General features: G+C 42.9%; 1 protein-coding gene across 1 annotated transcript in view; it reads right to left on the bottom strand.

The window, feature by feature from the left end:
* Window positions 1-492: 492 nt before the first annotated feature.
* Window positions 493-20,972, bottom strand: part of SLC22A5 (solute carrier family 22 member 5) — a 36,767-nt gene continuing 16,287 nt past the window's right edge. The window contains exons 3-10 of the mRNA XM_007943737.1: window positions 10,266-10,420; window positions 8,810-8,981; window positions 7,351-7,477; window positions 5,509-5,609; window positions 3,664-3,878; window positions 2,042-2,224; window positions 906-1,041; window positions 493-580 (exon numbers count right to left, since the gene is read on the bottom strand). Of these exons, the coding sequence (XP_007941928.1) occupies window positions 493-580; window positions 906-1,041; window positions 2,042-2,224; window positions 3,664-3,878; window positions 5,509-5,609; window positions 7,351-7,477; window positions 8,810-8,981; window positions 10,266-10,420 (1,177 nt within the window). The remainder of the gene's footprint in view (window positions 581-905; window positions 1,042-2,041; window positions 2,225-3,663; window positions 3,879-5,508; window positions 5,610-7,350; window positions 7,478-8,809; window positions 8,982-10,265; window positions 10,421-20,972) is intronic.

Raw genomic sequence — 20,972 nt, 5'->3', positions numbered from 1 at the left:
GGCAATACTCACAGTTAATGTCCTTTGGAACTGAGAAAACACGAGAAATCTAACGCCTCATTAAATTATTTCTTGTATTTTAAAGTGAACCATTAGAGGGGAAGGGAAAAAACAGGGGGACTTGAAACTCTAGTTTTATCAGGGGCCTTTTTTCAGGTAATTTGAAGTTAAAATGCAAATTTAGCAGATATTGCTCATATCTTTTAAATCCCAGTGGCTCTGCCAAAGTTAACTTCTTAGGAAGTGACAAGTCCATCATCGTAGTAGGTGGGACTTATCTAAAGTTGTCTGTTCATAGCCATGGTGTCTCTGGAGGGAAGATAGTACTCCAGGACCACACACAGCCTCTGGTGCCGAAACATGAGCAAGTCAGAAACAGGGCCAACAGAATAAATAGAAAGACCTTCGTCACTGTAGGACCCAGTGTCTGTATAAGCCATTTCTGACAGAAGCGGTATTTCCTCTTCAGGTTCTCACTTACTGAAGGTTGTGTTAGAAGGCTGTGTTTTTAAGGATGGTAGGGCTTTCTTCTTCATCCTTTAACACCCTTGTGTGGCTTGGACTTTGCCTATGTTTTATCCTATAAAAACAAGCAAAACACATGTTTGTTACAAATCTTAAGAAAAATTTAAAAAATAAAACTGAGGGTATTTTGACCAAGGAGAAAAAAGTCATATAGCTGATCCTGAAAGGTCAGAGCTCCTGTTGCTATGGAGATGTAGACACAGGATCAGACCAGAGAAGACAGGCTGTAAGCACCTTGCCATTCATAACCCTGTGATAGATGAAGCAGTCCACAGCATTTGTGAGAAATAATCTGTGGGGGACTCTACTGTGAGGGGCTCCTAAGACCTGGCTAGGCCCAGACCCGGCATTCAAAACTGTGAGCAATGGGGCCTTCTTACCCTTTGACCCTTAGCATCTGGTCAATGGTGTCTGGGAGGGGAGTTTTGAAGCTCTCTGGGAGGAACAAGGTAAGGATGGCTGTCAGGATGGTCAGACTTCCCATGAGAATGTAGGGCAGGAAACGGTCATAGGCACCTATGGCAAAGCAGACAGAGCCCCAAGCTGGAGGCTGCAGTTAGACTGGGCTTCCCTCCATCCCTTTATGTTCCTGGGACTCTATAAAGGAGATCACCTCCCTTTCTTGGCCTCAGCATCTGCCACAGCTGAGCTGCCAGATTAGAATCCGAAACCAAGACAGGCCTTACAACCCAGAGTTAGCACAGACATGCCCAGAGGTCCAACAGTGCCTCCACAATACACGGGAGGAGCGCTGAGGGGAAGAGAGGCCCTGAACCATGGCGATCACTATTTCCATTTCTAAGGAACTTGAGGTACTCGTCCATTGACAGGAATAACTCCTCCTCCTCTCCAGGTGTGTTACAACCTGTTTGGTTTGCCTTTAGGCTGTTCAGAAAAATGTTTCTGCTTGTCAGATCTAGGTAGCATGTTAAGTTCACAAAGCATACTGGGTACTCTCAGAGTAGGTGTCACCTCTCCCAAAGATACACAGGGGAATAAGAGCTGCCATGAGGAAATAATCTTCAGAAGGAGAAAACTGATGCTCTGTTACATAAAATGGCACAAGGAAGCTCTTTATACAGTATAAGCCCAATGTGTGAAGTGCTCTGAGTTACAGCAATTTTCAATTCTCTGGACCTCTTGAATGGACCTTTTTTCACCTTGTGTACCTTTTAAGCTCTTATTCGAAGAATAAATTTCTCCAACTAAGTATACTAGTTTCCTAAACCACTCTGTAGTTTCTTAGGATAAGTATTCCCTGATGGAAGGCCTGGGATGGCTGAAACAAAGACAAATACCTCTAATTTTCTCATCAATTTCTAACTAGTCTATAGGCTATTTTCCATTCATAAGTACCTCCTCCACAACACCTGGACTAGAATGTCTCTCCAGTGTAGATCCAGTTTTAGATGAGTTCCATTTGTTTTGTGTTCTTGTTTTCCTGTTAAAGTCAAACAGTGCTTCCACTCATCGCTCCTATGTGCTCAAGCCAAAAACTTACGCCCACAGGACTTACCCAGGTAAACAAAATAGGGTGACAGGATGCTGCCCAAGCGGGATGCCATAGAGCTGACTCCCACGCCCATATTTCTGACCACTGTGGGGTACAGCTCAGCAGTGTACACATAGACAATGGAGAAGGCAGTAGTGATTCCAAACTTGCCCACCATAACTAGGACTGTAGTCAAATAGTATAAATCTGGAGAGGCAAAGGGAAGGAAGCAGGAGTAGGCATTAACCAATGTACTCTGCTGAAACAAACATACTTCCTCCCTTTCTGAAGGAAGGAAGTTTCTTTAATTTCCTATTGTGGGGTAAGGGGCTATATCCAAGATTTCCCTCCAAGCTGGTCACTGAAAGGAGGCTAGGGACCTGAAGTGATGTAAGAACATGCTATTTTCCTCAGCCTAAGGACCACCAGTGTGAGCCCCTCAAAAGCCCACAAAAGCCTGTTTTCTAGTTCAGAGTCTTAAAGACAGGTCTGTCAGAGAGTTAGCCATTACCCCATAACCTCATGCTGCAAGCACTGTACAATTATTTAATGACTTTTAGGTGAACGGGGAGTTCAGTTATAACTCTTTTCATGCTTTCATTCTACTCAGACCTCAAACACTGAGTAGATCATCAGAACCTCAGGACAATCCTCCAATCCATCCTTCTCATTGTGCCAACGAGGAGATGGGTCTGTGTGAGCTCAGGGATGAATTTCTATGTACATTCCTGGGCTCCTTTGGCCATGCCACACTGGGGGCTGTTCCTGTGCAGCAGTGTTCCCAGCCTAAGGGGCTCAAAAATGATCATCAAAGGTCCCCAAACCCATAAGTACAATGAGAACTCAGGGTGCAATGACAGACATATAAGGGTCCATGAACGATTCTATGAATTTCCCTTCCACCCATCTGTGGGGAACCCAAGCAGTTATAAAACCCAGCTAATGGCCTGTGAGAGCCCCCCTATTTGTGACCTGGGCCCAACCTCTCTGTCTTCATCTCTTACTGGTTCCTTCTTTTTCCTCAAACATGCCAGGCTCATTCCTTTCTCAGGGTCTTTGCCTTTGCTGTTTCTTCTGCCTGAAATGTTCTCCTAGACTTTTTCATGGCTTTATTCCTCTCAACTGCCCCTTATTCAGGGATGTTCTCCATGTTTACTCTGCAAACTACAATAAGCATGTATATTTGTTTACTTGCTTGTTGTATATTTTATCAACTAGAATGTGACTCCATGAGAGCATGGGTCTTGCCTGACTTGTTTATTTCTGTATCATTAGCACCAAGCACAGTGCCTGGTCCATAGCAGGCATTTTATAATGATTTGTTGAATAATCATTCATGACAAATGGCTAACCATTCATGTACATGACTAATACAGGACTAGGGTAGAGGAAACCAAATATGAACATGGTAACATGGAGACAGAGTGAAATTAACCAACAGCCTCAAATGGTTCCTCCCTCCCACACTCCACAAAGCCTAGGCAATAAAGAGTGTGCTAATCTCAGGAGGTAATCTCTCTAGATTTTTAGGACAAGAACGCATGTATGCAGGTAAGCTGTGGTAAGCATGTCTTTTATTTTCTAATCGAGGAAGAGAGCCTGGTAGAAACTGAAAACCCAAGACCACAGATACACACAGTCCCTACCTGGGGGCAATAGTTGCATGAAGAGAAGCACACTGCCACCCAGGAAAAGGACGGCGGCTATGGAATAGCGCCGGGGCAGGTGCTGCAGCAGCACCCAGGCCATAATGTATGCTGGGACTTCAACCACCGCTGAAAGGAAGCAGTTCATGTAGACGTCTCCATGCAAGTTAGGAGTATCAAGGGAAAGCCCGAAATAGCCCACTGATATGGTCATCCTGAAACAGAGTACAGAAGAAAACTGGGGAAGCAGTATCCCCGCCCCGCCCAACCTGAACAACTTTTTAAATATTATTATTTAAGGAAATTCAAAACTTCACTTTAAACAGGGAACAGGAGGGCAGCAGTAGGTAGAACCATGCCATCTTACTTCTTTAAACAAAAGAGAACATCCCTAGGCCCAAGTGGTACCAGTGTGCCAGTGTTCCGTATAGCAAGTACGCCAGCAAAAAAGGTTTATATACTCCAGATAGAATTAATTCATTAAAAAAAAAAATTCTAACCTGCTTTTTGGCTCTCAAATTTCGAAGCTGGGGCACTTACAGAAGTCTGCTTCCTACTCTCTGAACCTCCCCAAATTCAGCAATTGAAGAAGGAACTAGGGAAGGGTTAGGAGAGTTAGCAAGTGGGGTGCGATAAGATTGGAGAGATGAGATAAAATAAAGGACAAACATTAAGTCAAATATTTAGAGAAAGATACCTAGTAGACCATATATGGTGATCAACCAAGAAGAGGCTGGTCCAAGGCAGCTGACCCCACCCCATCCATCACACTCCTGGAGGAGAGAGGGAGATCTCAGTGGTGAGGCCACGTCTTCTCTCATCTGCATGCATGCCCTCCCAACCGTTCTCCCTTGACCTTGTCCTCAGCAGCAGACCAATGACAGTCTTTGGCAAACCAAATCTTTATGGATTAGACTAAGTGCTTTTAACTCATCTGCAGGTTGAAACCGTAGCTGGTGCAATCAGAAGGAAAGGAAATGTGCACAGAAAATCCAGAGAAATCCAGTGCCTGAGTGAGCTACAAACTGGTGACTAATTGTAGGCTCGCAAATCTGTGGTGTAGGCTGAATGCCTTGAGGCCCACTGGAAGGTGAGAGTCCTGAGGGATCCTGGGATGTTCCTTGGAAATGGGTGATTCACAGTTCCCCTAGTATGTGCAGAACTGCTGGCTGCCACCAGGCTGGCTGAATAGTAGTTAAGAACTCTGAGATGAAGTCTGTTCTCCTCATTCATCTTATCACTGCTCATCTAGCAGCCTACAGGTTAACTCCTGTAATCCCAAGGGTCTGGCCACTAAACAAAAGCTGTCCAGGCACTTGGATATGTTCCCTCTCTCTGGCCCTTCCTGACACTTGGTGAAATGCCTTGTTAGAAGAACCTGATAAGGGCAGCTAGCCACACACCTGCCTCCAGGACAGTCTTTGAATATCCCAGAGAACAGAAACTCAATCCTGCTTCCATGTTTCCAGAAAGGACTTAGCAGCCTCTGTAACCTGGAGGAAATGGTGTCTTCATACTCTGCTCCTTTTCAAAAGCCTCATCTGTGTTTTAGGCAATGTTGACAACTGGGTAAGAGGGGCTATGGGATAGGAATAACTAAGGACCCAAAATGAGCAAAATGAGTGATCCCCAAAGATCCTGTATTTCCCAGAAAAGCCTCCACAATAGTTTTCATTCTCATTTTCTGAGGTTCCATCAAATTAAGAATTGTAGCATGCCCATTTCTTCCATTGCAAGGCATACCTCTTTCATTTTCTCATGACAAAGATTTTCAATTTTGGTCCGAGACATGTCTGTGAACAAGAAGTTTTGTCTGGAAGCCTCAGACAGGTCTCACTTACGCACCACAGAATTATGGACATGATGGTGACCATTCGGATATTCCGAGTTCGTAGCAGATCCAGAATGCTGTGTGACTGCTGCTTCTGGGAACTTAGGTCTTGTAGCTGCAGGAAAGACACAGCAAGTAGATGGAAGGGCAAGAGAGTTGGAGACTCAGAACATCCAATAACATACCCGAAACCCTGGCAACTCAGCTTTTTGTGTCTCAGAGTTGGGGCGTCTTTTACTTTTCTTCCTTAAAGAGAAGAACAGTAATAGTGACCACATCTTGGGCTGCTAAAGGTTTCCCTAGGTCTTGTTGATAACAAAGTAGAATGAACAAGAATGAGGAGGAAAAGCAGGTGTCCTGTCCCTGGGGAACGCAGTGAAGATGGAGTCCAAGCTGACAACTCCCTTGTCCACCAACCCCCTCATCGGTGACCACATTTCAGGGAGGCCTTGAAGCACTCTGTCCCGGGGCTAGTCCCTGCCCTCTGGTCAGAAACAGAAGTTTGCTGTGTATTTTATTGATCTGATATTTAAAAATAATTAATTTTAAGCCTTCATCTCATGTGGTTACTTGCCTATTTCAGGGAAAAAATGTTAGATAGGAAAACAGGAAAACTGACCTGAGCTTCACTCAGAGTAGCTTCCTATGAAATTCGGTACAGCCAAGGCCAATTAATAAACTACACGTCTAAACACACTGATGTTGCTTTCTTAAGCAAACCCAGCCTTGGAGCTTGTTTTTCCTGGGTTATCAGTTCAACAAAAGGTCAACTTCTGACTTAAAGGATCCCCTGAAATAGCCTCATTTCCGCAAAGATGTCAGTAGGGCTACGGGTTCACCCAGATTGACCCCTCACTTAAAAGCAGCCAAATACTTGTTTGCCCTACCCTTGCTCTGACCTTTGTGCATCAGAGCCCTTTCCAGTACATGCTAAGTGGGAGCTATTGCTGAGCCATCACTTAATTGTGATGCCCACTAGACTGTCTGTAACCATCAGTCTCTTTGCTGCCTGTAATAATGGTCTCTCTTTTCCAAGCTCCAGGCTACATCTTGAATCCTGAACATTTCTGACATGCCTGCTGCTCGCACTTCAGCATGACTGCTGGTGGCTGTTCCCACACCCATTCCCTGGGACTAATTCTGCTTTCTGGTCTTCCCAGTCAGCTCAGAGACATTCCAGAACCAGGCCAACCAACATTTTTAGCTTCTAACCACTTCTTGTAGTCATGAGACTGAGGAACACTGCCTGCTGCAGAAAGGGTAGAGAGAGAGGGAACAGGAAGAACAACAAGAACCAGGAACCAGGAAAAGCCAAGAAATTACTCATGGTGTGTGAGAGCAGGGTTTGCAGGAGGGGTGGGGTTGGTGGGAGGGGAAGAAGCAGATAGCAAAAAGGACCTGGTTCCACAATGCTATGAAATAGACCATTGGTGGGTAGAAAGAGACTGAACCTTTCTAGCTCCAAATCTATTGTACTGTACTGGATTATTATTTTAAGAAGACAAACTACCTAAGAGATAAGAAACAACTATTTTTAAAATGCTAACTTTATGAAAGACTTACTTTTACTCATAAAGGGTGTTTATTATTAAAAGTAATGGCTAATATATATGATTGCCTAGAAGGGAAGGAGGGAAAGTATGAAATCCTAAAACCCATGAGAAAGATGAAAAGGGTTAGGCAGTTGGTACCTTCTTCTCAACTTCTGAATTCTATCAAGACCTGTCTTGGGGACAGCTGGGACTTGGGCACAGCAAGGGCTTGGTGCCTGTGTGAAAGGAGGAGTTTGGGGCAGTGTGGATGCTCTCAAACCACGGGCAGTGTGGCCCTCCTACCAGCTTCTATGTGGTGCTTACCTCAGTTGGGTCAAAGATGGTTGTGGTTACAACAATCCCATTGATTTTAGCAGCCTTATAGATGATCTCCTCGGCCTCTTTAAATCGCCCCTGAGAGATGAGCCATCGGGGGGACTCAGGGATGAACCTGGAAGCACAGAGAGAAATCTCACTGAGGCCTCTTTGCCCAACAGCTTATCAACAGACTAAATACAGCTTAAATGGAAGTGGGAAATGAGGTTTTCAGAACAAGAACTAGATTTGTGGAATGTTTGGTGCTTACAGGCCAGAAGTAAAGAGACGGTCCATATAACATGCAGTCATAACCTGAAGTGTGTGCACAAACTTTGAGGGGGCATGAACCCATGAATGCCTACACTGGCCAGGTACCTCTATTTCCTAAGAGTGGTGGTGCCACCTGCTGCACTATAAGGACACAAGAGCAAGATGAGTTCCTGAGGTCTGCCTTCTGTTGATGTCTCAGCCCAGCCCAGCCCCTTGCCGTATTCCCCTCATGAAACCCCACAACCACAGAAGCTTCTGCACTAATCTCTGAGCCTCTAGTTTCTCCTCACCTTCTCACCCCTAATCCATCCAAAACCCATGAGAAAGGTGAAAAGGGTTAGGCAGACTCCTTGCCTAAAATAACATGTTTATCAAGGCATCTGAGTGTGTTGAGCCTCTATGAGTTATTTTCTACCTCACTGTGACAGGATAGGGTGCTCTGGTGGCGCAGTGCCTAAGGCATTTGACTGCTAACCAGAAGGCTAGGGGTTCAAACCCACCAGCCACTCCTCGGAAGGAAGACTGGGCGATCTACTTCCACAGAGATATTGCCTCAGAAACCCATCGATTCGACGGCAGTGAATTTTTGGTGACAGGATAAGCTCTGTCCTGTCATGACCAGGATCCTTACTGTGCTCTGTCTCCTTTCCCAGCATGCCCTGAGAGGCTCTCAACTCCATGTAGGCTCGAGAGCTCAGCTTCCCCACCTGCAAAGGGCAATTCCTACCTCAGCCCCTCTGCTGTGTTCCCTCTCTTACTATGAAATGGCATCCTCTCTGCCTGTCCAACTCCTTTATCTTAGAGGCTCAGATGGAGTCTGGGTTCCTTCATGCAGCCACCCTGAGGGTTCTCACCTTCTCCTTCTTCTCCCAGTATCTGTGGCATGATGCCTTAACAAACAGAACTAGGGCCTAAATTCTCTTGCCCTGGAGTCTGATACCTTCCTGTAGGTCATGCTGGTTCCCATCATTTCTTGGCTACATCTTCTCCCTCTCTTTGCTCTCTGATCAACCCAGGGCTGAGAAAAAGTCTGCTGATGCCTTGTGATTTTTTTCTGAATATGGAGAAAACATTCTGAAACAACTTAGAAATAATCTATTCTTCCTGTCCCTGAGAGCTCCAACAGGGTTTGTGGGTTGCTGGTGCCCTCTAGTGAAGGCCAGCTAGAACAACCCTAGGCACAGGCCACACTCACCACCAGAGCAAGGCACAAAGTACCCCCGGCACTGTCAGTGCCAGCAGCAGCATCCTCCAGTCTCTGACGAAGTAAGCGAACAGTGGAAGCAACATGTAGCCAAATGAATAAAATATGCACACTCCTAATGTGGAGAATATAATACGAGCCGATTTGCCAAGAATTTCTGTTCCTGTCAAAACAAAGGAGGAGTCATGTTAGCTTTTTAATCTGGTTTATTTCCTTATTAATCTTCTGTGGTATCATTTTCAGCACATGGACAAGAAAGCAGCCAAAACTATGTCTAAGTTCTCAAGCCCTGAGAAGGAAACGGGATTTTGAACCCAGTTCAATATAACCATCTCCTGGGGGTGCCTCACTGTGACCTCTTGGGCCCCTCAGGGAAAGAGTGATGAAAATTTCACTGCTTTCCTCCTCCACATGCTAAAGATGCTACATTAGGCCCCCAAGTTTAATCTACACACGAGGAAGAATTCATTGAAGGTGAAGTCAGCACTGAGGCTGCACAAGTTGACTGTTACCCTTGAAGAAAGAAATATTCTATTAAAAGTGAAGAGAAAAATAATCCTTTCAACAATACAACTCATGGAACCCAAAAACCAGTATGCTAGAGTCAGAATCCTCCAAACAGTGGGACTGGCAACTTTTCATCAAGAACAGGCTGGCATGTCCGAGCCAAAGCCCTGCAGCGTGTACTCTGAATTAAAACCCTGAAAGTGACTAAAATCTATTCCTACCAATTTATTTTTTTATTGTGATTTGAGTGAAAGTCTACAGAACAAATTCATTTTCCATTCAACAATTCATATATATTTTGTATTGTGACATTATTGCAACTCTCCACAATGTAATAGCAGTCTTCCCACTTCCTACCTATGGTTACCACTTCCAATCTTCCTTCTTTCCTATTGCTTTTCTTCAGAGCTTTGTCCCTGGATAAATGCTGCCCTTTTGATCCCTATGGTTGTTCTAAAGAATACATACCTTCCCAGTGTTACCATTCATCTTATAGGCCTCTATCTCCCAAGTGATTTTTGTCAGCAGATTCTTATTGACTACAGTGTTTTGCAGAGGAGGCAGCTTTCTTCCCTGGTGACACTGCCATCATGGACAGTCATGTTTCCCTCTTTCCTCTTTCTTGGGCAGTGGCAGGCCCTTTTTATGAATGATCTTTGGTGAGTCTTAGTAAAATAGCCATTAAGTGTCAACAAGACCAAGGGGCCATACTGTAGAGACCAGAGAAGAACTAGAATCAGAAGTAAGACTAAATGCTGGGGACCCATAGCTGATTACTGGACTGACTCAGTTTCCTTGACTATAAGTTAGGTTTACCAAGAAGTTCTGTTGCTAGAGACTAGTTTCTTTTAAGGGACATTATGGCTGTCTCCAAGAAAGTAGGTGGTGGGATGATGGTGAAACACAGGATCAATTACTCAACTCTAACTGATGGCCATACCCAGGACAAAAGCTGCCACATAGTTGGAGATCTGGCCCATGCCTACGATGACAAACAGCACGGTAAACATCTCAAAGTTTGTTGAGAAGACTTGCAGGAAGCTGAAGCCTGTCTGCATGCCCATGGTCACAAATAGCACATTCTTCCGACCACACCTGGAAGGAAAGGAGAGTGAAAGAGAATTAGCTGGGAAGGGGGGCTTTCCCCAGATCTATCAGGGAGGGGTCGTGGATAGTGCTGCCCGGTTATCGAATACCAGGTATAGCCCAATCTCTCAGTCTCTGTGCCATTACTTCCTCTCCCTGCTCCCCAGAATGAATATGCAACCTGGACACTAAGGTTGTCCAAAAGGCAGTGCCACAATTATGATAATAGTTGTAATGGATTAAAACACATTAGTATTAGTATACTTAAATCCATGTGTACATAATGTTTCTTTTTTTTTAAGAACAGGTCATTTTTGCAGCATAATGGAAAAACAATTATCCTGAAAACTAAAAATTAAAGGGAAAGAAGCATTTGTCCTGGCTCTCTTAGGTCAACTATGTGAGCAGTAACTAGTAGTAGGTGAGGGGAAGTATCACTTTATAAAAGTATTTTAACTATTAATGGAAAGAAGTGGCAGAATTATAATACCACCTTTTTACAACCCCCAATGGCTGAACAGGTATTACACATCAATGACTAACATAAAAAGAAACAACCAGATACTGCATGTCTCTTATACTCTTGCCAAAGGGGTTGAACCTGCACCTGATCCAGCATCTGGATTCAGTTGCCAATTTACAAGAAATAATAGAGATAAAGGAATATGCTAAATTGCACCATGAGGGTGCAATCAGCAAAATTTAGATTGGGACATTCTATAGGTGAAATGGCCTAGGGTTCTTCAGCAGATAAACTGTAAGGCAAATAAAGTGATGGAGGAGAATCCATAAATAAAAATTGATTAAAAGGCATGTCAAATTTTTCAAGTCGGTAAGAATAAACTTGTGCCTAAGGATGGACATCTGGGTGATAAAACTACCAAAAAAACCAAAAAACTGCAAGTGATTATTATAAGAGTCAGGATAGTAGTTACTTAATAAGGGAGGGCGGGTCTTATAATTAGGATGGGGCACATGAACATGGCTTCTTGGTGGCAAGGAAAGTTCTATCACTTCTTGATTTGGTGGGGTTACAAGTTTATTTGCTTTGGAATAATTCATTAATTACTTAATGAATTACATTACATTAATTACTTTTTGGTAGGAGATGAGGGAGAGGAGGGGTTGAAGAGATTCCTGAGTCTCTGGCTTACATGGTTAGAAGATTAGAGCCTGTGATCCTGCCCTAGCATTGCAGGCCTAATCTTCATTCTCCGTCTCACACAGGGCCCTTGCAGTCTTCACCATGGAGGGGTTGCTCCATTCTCCCCAAGCCCTTGAGAACAGTGAAACGGTCTCACTGGCTACAGGCAGCCAGCACAGCCCAGCCACAGTGCCAAGCTTCAGAAGGACCCTCACAGATGGGAAGATGGAGCCAGCTCTCACAGCCAAGTCTCCAGGGGCCTCATTGACTGTGCCCAAGAAAGTGACAGTGGGAAGCAAGTTAGAATATCTACTGCTTGCCAGATAATATGCGTTAAGTCTGGGACCATGTTCATGTCAGGAATACACCAGGCAACTCAGAAGATCTCCTAAATTCAGAACTGTAGGGAGATGAAAGTGATGGGTAAGAGCCACTGTGTGGGTTGGTTCTGTCTGTGCGCCAGAGTTTACAAGTGAGGCCAGGGATGGAGAGGTGAGCTGTGCTAAGGAACCTAATACCTGTGGGGCTAGTATCTGGAAAGGGCTCATAGAAGCCCTGTCAGGAGCCTAGGCCCTCTCCAGCATCTTAGCCTCCTTCGGGGCAACTCTGAGGCAGGCTGACAGCGTGCTACACTGCCTACTTAGAGGCCATCTGAGAATTAGAGCATATCCCATGAACCACTCCCTGTCCTCAGCATACTTCTTACAAGATTCATAGCAAAGATCAACACCAGTGGGCCCCTGTCTGGCCAAGTCTCCCAAAATTCTATGCCTGTGTATGAGTCCAGTGCTGAGAAGGAACACACTGGGACAGATTTTACTTTTTCTAGTATCCTTAGCTTTTGAGTATAGTACCTCAGGAGAAAAAAAATCCAACTCATACTTGACTGTGCTGCCCCATTTACTACCCTTTCACAAACAAGAGTGTAGCTGTGGTCTCAATTTCCTGGTCTTAGCCTTTTCTCAGGACTGGAAAGGGCTGGAATCATACACAGAAGTGGCTTTCAAACTGAGCTCTGGAGTCCAGAGGTTCCTCAAGGGGAAAGTGAGTAGGGGCTCTGGGCCTTTTCCCATATCAACCAGAGGTGCTCCACAATTTACCTATTATATACATTGTGCTTCCCAAGGTTACCATTTAAAAAAAAGTGTATAAGCCTTCAGTCTGATCCAAATTACCATCTCCATTTTTCAGGTGGGAAATGGGCCTTCTTCTTGGCTTGGGAAAACAGAGCCTGAGGTGCTCAGAGAAGCTCTCCAAAGATAATATTCTCCCATCTGGTCTAGAGTAGTGGTACTTAAACTGGTGGTTGTTGTTGTTAGGTGTTGATTAGTCAGGTCTGAGTCACAGTGACCCTATGTATATCTGATAGAAACACTACCCAGTCCTGTGCCATCCTCACAATCATTGCTGTTTGAGCCCATTTTGTAGCCACTATGTCCATCCATCTTATTGAGGATCTTCCTTTTCAGCTGACCCTCTACTTTACAGAATTGACTCGATGGCAGTGAGTTTGGTTTTTTTTGGTCTACTTTAGAGAGCATGATGTCCTTCTCTAGGGACTGGTCCCCGATAACATGCCTGACAACACGTCCAAAGTATGTGAGATGAAGTCTTGCTATCCTTGCTTCTAAGGAGCATTCTGGCTGTACTTCTTCCAAAAGAGATTTAGTCAGTCTTCTGGCAGTCTACAGTATATTAAATATCCTTCATCAATACCGTAATTCAAAGGCATCAATTCTTCTTCTGTCTTCCTTATTCATTGCCCAGCTTTCACATGCATATGAGGCAACTGAAAATGCCATGACTTGAGTCAGGTGCATCTTAGTACTCAAAGTGACATCTTTGCTTTTTAACACTTTAAAGAAGTCTTTTGCAGCAGATTTACAAAATGCAAAACTGTGGTAGTTAAGGTTGTGTGTCAACTTGCCTGGGCCGTGACTTTGAGTGGTTTGGCAGCTGGATGTAGTTATTACCCATGATGAGATGGGATGTGGTGTAATAAGCTCCATGGCGGAATGTGCTGTGAGCAGTTAATCAGTTGCCATCAGGGTATGGCCTGCTTCCAGTATATGTGGAGAAACTTTGAGAAAGGTCTCTAGATTTTTGGCACACTTTTAGATTATGCCTTTGGTCAAATCTTTATCTCCAGTTTCTGGACTTGAACCAGTGGCCTGCCACGCTGCTTGCATATCTTGGGGATTGTGCCATTTTACTTGCAGATCTTGGATTTGTCATTCTCAACAGCCAGCAGCTATGAGTCAGAAGAAGCCTCCAGCTCCAGTGGGCCTGGAACAAGAGGCAGAGCTGAAGCCCAAGGTCAAGGGAACTTCACCTAGCCCCTATAGCCAGCACTCTGAATTTGGACTTCTCTGGTAGTGTAGTGCCTAAGGCACTTGACTGCTAACCAAAAGGTTGGCGGTTCAAACCCACCAGCCACTCCTCGGAAGGAAGGTTGGGCAATCTACTTCTGTAGTGATACCACCTCGGAAACCCAAGGAGGGGTCGCTATGAGTTGGGTCTGACTCAATGGCACATAACAACAACAAAAACAGCCCCCTAAATTGTAAACGAATAAATGCCTATTTGTTAAAGTCATCCATTTGTGGTATTTCTGTTATATCAGCACTAGATGGCTAAGACAGATAATATAATTTGATTTCTTGATACTGTTTTCATGAGTGCTGATTGTGGTTCCAAGTAAAAGGAAATCCCTGGCAATTTCAATCTTTTCTCCATTTATCGTGATGTTGCTTTTTGGTCCATTTGTGAGGATTTTTGTTTTCTTTATGTTCAGATGTAATCCATACTGAAAGTTGCAGTCTTTGATTTTCATCAGTAAGTGCTTCAAGTATTCTTCATTTTCAGTAAGCAAGGTTGTGTCATCTGTATATTGCAGGATGTTAATGAATCTTCCTCCAACACTGATGCTGCATTCTTTTTCATGTAGTCCAATTTCTTGGAGTAGTTGCTCAGCATAAAAATTGAGCATATGGTGAAAGGATACCACCTTGACACACACCTTTCCTGATTTTAAACCATGTAGTATCCCCTTTTCCTGTTTTAGCAACTCCCTCTTGGTCTATGTACAGGTTCCACATGAACACAATTAAGTGCTCTGCAATTTTCAATCTTCTCATATTATCCATTGTTTGTTATGATCTACAGTTGAATGTCTTTGCAAAGTCAATAAAATTAGTGCCTAAGGCATTTGACTGCTAACCAGAAGGCTGGCAGTTCAAACCCATCAGCCACTCCTTGGAAGGAAGACTGGGCAATCTACTTCCGTAGAGATACCACCTTGGAAATCCAAGGAGGGGTTTATGAGTCAGAACGGACTCAATGGCAGAATTTGTGTTTTTTGGAAACACCTTTCTGGTATCCTCCGCTTTTAGCCAAGATCCATCTGACATCAGCAATGATATCACTCATTCCACGTACTCTTCTGAATCCAGCTTGAATTTCTGGCAGTTCCCTGTTGATATACTGTGATATTAATGATACTGCTCAATAGTTTCCATGTTCTGTTAGATTACCTTTCTTCAGAATGGGCAGAAATACGGATCTCTTACAGTTAGTTGGTAGGTAGCTGTCTTCCAAACTTCTTGGCATAGATGAATGAGTGCTTCCAGCATTGTATTCATTTGTTGAAACATCTCAATTGGTATTCTATCAATTCCTGGAGACTTTTTTTTTTTTGCCAATTACTGCAGTGCAGCTTGGACTTCTTCCTTCAGTACCATCAGTTGTTGATCATACGCTATCTCCTGAAATGGCTGAAGATAGACTATTTCTTTTTGATAGAGTGACTCTGTATTCCTTCCATCTTCTTTTGATGGTCCCTGCATTGTTCAATATTTTGCCCAGTGACTCCTTCAATATTGCAACTCAAGGCTTGAATTTCTTCTTCAGTTCTTTCAGCTTGAGAAATGCTGAGCAAGTTCTTCCCTTTTGGTTTTCAAACTCTTAGATTAACTCTTATTAACTCTTTAACTATATTAACTATATTAACTCTTAGGTTAATATAACTCCATTGTAATACTTTACTTTGTTGTCTGGAGCTACCCTTTAAAATCTTCTGTTTGGTTCTTTAACTTCATCATTTCTTTCCCTTACTTTAGCTACTCTGTGTTCAAGAGCAAGTTTCAGAGTCTATTCTGTCATCTATTTTGGCTTTTTCTTTCTTTTCTGTCTTCTTAATGACCTTTTGCTTTCTTCATGTATGATGTCCTTGATGTCACCCCACAACATATGCTGGTCTTCAATCATTAGTGTTCAATGTGTCAAATTTATTCTTGAGATGGTGTATAAATTCAGGTGGGATATATTCAATGTCATACTTTGGCTCTTGTGGACCTGACTTAATTTTCTTCAGCTTTAATTTGAACTTGCATATGAGCAATTAATCATCTGTTCACAGTCAGCCCCTGGCCTTGCTCTGACTTATGATAATGAACTTCTCCATCGTCTCTTTCTATAGATGTAGTCAATTTTATCCTGTGTATTCCATCTGGTGAGGTTCACATATATAGTCACCAATTATATTTTTCCAAAAGGGTATCTGCAATGAGTAAGTTGCTGGCTGTGCAAAATTCTATCATGCAATCTCTGAAGTAATTTCTATCACCAAGGCCATGTTTTCCAGTTACTGAACCTTCTTTTGTTTCCAATTTTCACATTCCAATCACCAGGAATTATCAATGCTTTTTAATTGCATGTTTGATCAATTTCAGCCTATTGATGTTGGTAAAAATCTTCAGTTTCTTCATAATTGGTATTAGCAGTTGGTGGGTAAACATGGGCAATAGTCACATTATTTGGTCTTCCTTATAGGCTCCTCAGAAGGAAGATGGGGCAATCTACTTCCGTAGTGATACTGCCTCAGAAACCCAAGGAGGGGTCGCCATGAGTCAGATCCAACTTGACGGCACGTAACAATAACAACAACAACAACATAGGCATGTGGATATTATTCTATTACTGATAGCATTGTACTTCAGGATATATCTTGAAATGTTCTTTTTGATGATGAATGCAACACCATTCCTATTCAATTTGTCATTCCTGTATAGTAGACCATATGATTATCTGATTCAAAATGGCCAATACCAGTCCATTTCAGTTCACTAATGCCCAGGATATCAATCTTTATGTGATCTATTTCTGATGACTTCCAATTTACCTAAATTCATACTTCATGTGTTCCATGTTCTAATTATTAATGGATGCTTGCAACTATTTCTTCTCATTTTTAGTCATACCACATCAGCAAATGAAGGCCCTGGATGCTTTTCTCGAACATGGTATTAAGGTCTACTCTACTTTGAATAGGAGCTCTGGTAGCATAGTGGCTAAGTCACTTGCCTGCTAACCAGACGGCTGGCAGTTCAAACCCCCCAGCCACTCTTCGGAAGGAAGGTTGGGCAATCCTACTTCCGTAGTGATACTGCCTCGAAAACCCAAGGAGGGGTCGCTATGAGTCGGGGCCGACTCGACGGCACATAACAACAACAAACTACTTTGAATAGAGCAGCTCTTCCCCAGTCATACTTTAAGTGCCTTCCAACCTGAGGGGCTCATCTTCCAACACTGCATCAGGCAATGTTCTGCTGCTACTGATAAGATTTTTACTGGCCAGTTTTTTCAGAAGTAGATCACCAGGTCTGCTTTTCTACTCTGTCTTAGTTCTGAAAGCTTTGCTGAAACCTGTCCACTGTGGGTGACTCTGCTAGTATTTGAAATACTGATGGTATAGCTTCCAGCATCACACAAGCCACCACAGTACAACAAACTGACAGACGAATGGTGGTCTCAACTGGGAAGGGGCTTTCTGCCTCCAGACCAGTTGACATTTTTGGTTGTCACAAATGTGGAGGAGGTTGCTATTGGATTCCAGTGGGCAGAGGCCAGAGATGATGCTAAAACTGCTACAATGCCCAGGCCAGCCCCCTGTAACAAAGAATTATCCAGCCCAAAATGTCAATAGTGAAATCCTGGTCTAGAAGAAGACTCCTACTCCCCCTGCACTGTTCTGTAACATGAGTGCCCTACATGCCAACCACGGTGCAGTTCCTAATTATAAGACAGAGAAGTGTTACTTCTACCCTCACTCTCCCTTCCCAAGGGCTCCCTAGGATGATAGAGGAAAGAGAGGCCCAGGAATCCGAATCCTTTTACCACACCAGTCCTTGGAAGTTTGGGTTTGAGGCCAGAATGGTTTACTTTTAAAGTCTATCAACAAAATGGAAACACAAACATACCCACAAAAACCTAATAGCAATTATGAATCTACTTCTTCTTAGGGTTGTGGTTCTCTCATAATTCATGCACACAAAGATAATTTTATTATGTCAGATAAAAGGCTTTGACAATGCAGAATTATTTCAATGGCTCTCAAATTTCATGTTATTAATATGCCAGAAAGAAGGCTAAACCTTTGCCCTATATAAAAGCTATGATTTATCTCCTAAACAACAAGTCGAGGGCATGAATGTATTGCTGTTAGGTAATTTGTTTAGCTTAGGTTTTAGAACTTCACTTAAAAGTAGTGAGATCAGAAGTGGTTCATTCCACAGAGCCCTGGGCCTCCCATTAGGGTGCAGACAAGCTCGAGGGGCAGAGGTGGGAGCTGAAGGCAGGGGCTGTAGCCAGAGCAGCCATACTTTTAGCTATCTCACTTAGTGTATGTAAGTGATCCTACTTAAAAGAAGAGGTCCTGTCAAAACATAAAAGAAGGTTTGAAAGACACTGTATTAGCCCTTCTGAATGTCAAAGTAGTCCTCAATGTCCTCATTAATTTTGTTTCCACTGTTTCCTTGGGAGCAGATCTTTTTGAACAGAAATACTTTCCTCAAGTAATTATGACGTTACATGGTGATCATGTTCTTAGGTTAGCCCATGAAGTGGTTGACCCAGGAAAATGCAGTGAGTTTCAACTATGAACTTTGGTTACTTCTCTTTGTCTTCCACATCAAGGTAATTCCTTTGAGCTTCAGCTGACACTCAACCCTGTGAGAGGAGACTCCTCACCATCCCCACTTGGAGGGCCTAAGCTCAGTCCTAGGTTCCTTCTCTTCTTGCTCTACACTTTCATCTACATTCTGGACTTTGGTGAGGGTTCTATGTATTGAAATTCCCAAATGTGTTTCTCCAACCCAAACTTTTCCTGGAGAACCATACCCATTAACAAAAGCAAACCAACTAACCAAACAAAAATCCCGCTGCTGACAACTTGAATTTGACTCATGTTGCCTCAAATTCAGTATGTTCAAATTACTCAATGTCTTCTCTCACAAATCTGGTCCCTCCAGAATTTCCTGTCATAGAGAATGGCATCATTATCCAGCTAGTCTTACTGCATCCTCACTTCCCTTACCACATTCAATTCACCATCAAGTCCTGTTGAATTTACTTACTACTACTTCTCTCCATTTCTACAACCATCATTCTAGTCCAACTCACCATCATCTCTTGCATAAACTATTGTGATAGCCTTTTAATTGGTCTTTCCATATCCCCTCTTGCTTCCCTTTAATCCTTTCTCCATGAGGTAGCCAAACAGAGAATGCAATTCTGATTAAGTTATCCTCCTGCTTGAAGAAACTCTCAGTAATTCCATGCTGTTCTATGACTAAATCTGAATTCCTTACTGTGATCTATTAAACCCTGTCTGCTTTTCTGCTCTGCTCTCTGTCTTCATCTCTACACTACTCTCCACACTCCTAACACAATGGACTTTTTTTTTCTTTTTTCCCCAGTTCTTAAAGTATGCTATGCCCCTTCTTGAGTCTAGGCTTTAGCACATGCTGTATTTGTTTTTTGTGCTCAGAATACTCTCTTTACCACCCTTTTAACTCATTGATTTCTACTCATCTATCAAATTTCAGCTCATGCTTCACCTTCTCAGGGATGCCCTCTCTGACTTCCTCTGTGAGACACTCTCTTAGCACTCTGTACTCCTCTTTGTCACTTACTACAATGAAAGATAACAATCACTTGCTCAATCAGTTAACATATTCTGCCTTGCTAGAAGGAAGTTCTAGCAGTGCAGGAACCTAGAACAGTAATCTACATAAAATAGATCAAGACTATCTGGGTCAAAACCCCACCCCTGCCCCTAGCCAGCTGTGTGACCTTGGGCAAGCTCTCTGGTTTTCATTTTACTCACTTGTAAATTGGGGATAATAATAGTTCCTACCTGATAGGTTATGAGGATTAAATTAGTATTCATTTATATAGTGCTAATAACATGTCTGACACATATTAGGTGCTGTTGTTGTTAGATGCCATTGAGTCAGTTCAAATTCATAGTGATCTCATAGTACAACAGAATAAAACAATGCCGGGTCTTGTACCATCCTCACAATAATTGCTATGTTTGAGTCCACTGTTATAGACATTGTGTCAATTCATCTTGTTGAGAGCCTTCCTCTTTTTGGCTGATCCTATACTTTACCAAGCATGATGTTTTTTCTCCAGGGACTGATCCTCCCTCAAGTATGAGATGAAGGCTCACCATCCTCACTTCTAAGCAGCATTCTGGCTATACTTTGTCCAAGACAGATTTGTTCATTCTTCTGGCAATCCATGGTATACTCCATATTCTTCACCAACACCATAATTCAAAGGCATCAATTCTTCTTTGGTTTTCCTTATTCATTGTCCAGCTTTCACATGCATATGAGGCGACTGAAAATACCATAGATTGGGTCAGGCACACCTTAGTCCTCAAACTGACATCTTTGCTCTTTAACACTTTAAAGAGGTCTTTTGCAACAGATTTGCCTGGTGCAATATGTCATTTGATCTGACTACTGCTTCCATAGGTGTTAATTGTGGATCCAAGTAAAACGAAATCCCTGATAACTTCAATCTTTTCTCCATTTATCATGATGTTGCTGATTGGTCCAATTGTGAGGATATTATTCTCTTTATGTTGAGGTGTAATCCATACTTAAGGCTGTAGTCACTGATCTTCATCAATAAGTGCTTCAAGTCCTCTCTGCTTTCAGCAAACAAGGTTCTTTCATCTGCATACTGCAAGTTGTTAATAAATCTTCCTCCAATCCCAATGCTGGATTCTTATTCATATAGTTTACCTTCTCAGGTTTATTTGCCCTATTAGGTGCCAGATGTTTGTTAAATAAATGTAAATAATCTACTGACGCTTGTTGCTAGATTAAGGATATGGGGAAGCAACGGCCTTTTCCCCCAACAAGTCATGGAAAAGGTTCACTTAGAATCATTAATCAGGGTTCCGGCAAGATGGCGGACTAGGCAGAAAGACTGCACAGACTCTCTTCAACAAAGAAAAGGGAAATCAATTAACACAGACACAGAAGATAATCCTGGACCCCTGAGCCTTGAAGGGAAGGATATAGAAGTGGACTAAACCCCCACTAGCAGAAGAATTTGCGTAAA

The sequence above is a fragment of the Orycteropus afer genome, unplaced genomic scaffold (assembly GCF_000298275.1).
Source record: "Orycteropus afer afer isolate SDZICR_OR568_19922 unplaced genomic scaffold, OryAfe1.0 scaffold00112, whole genome shotgun sequence".
NCBI lineage: Eukaryota > Metazoa > Chordata > Mammalia > Tubulidentata > Orycteropodidae > Orycteropus > Orycteropus afer.
The sequence above is the reverse complement of the archived record's forward strand: the minus strand, read 5'-3'. Positions and strand labels throughout refer to the sequence as shown.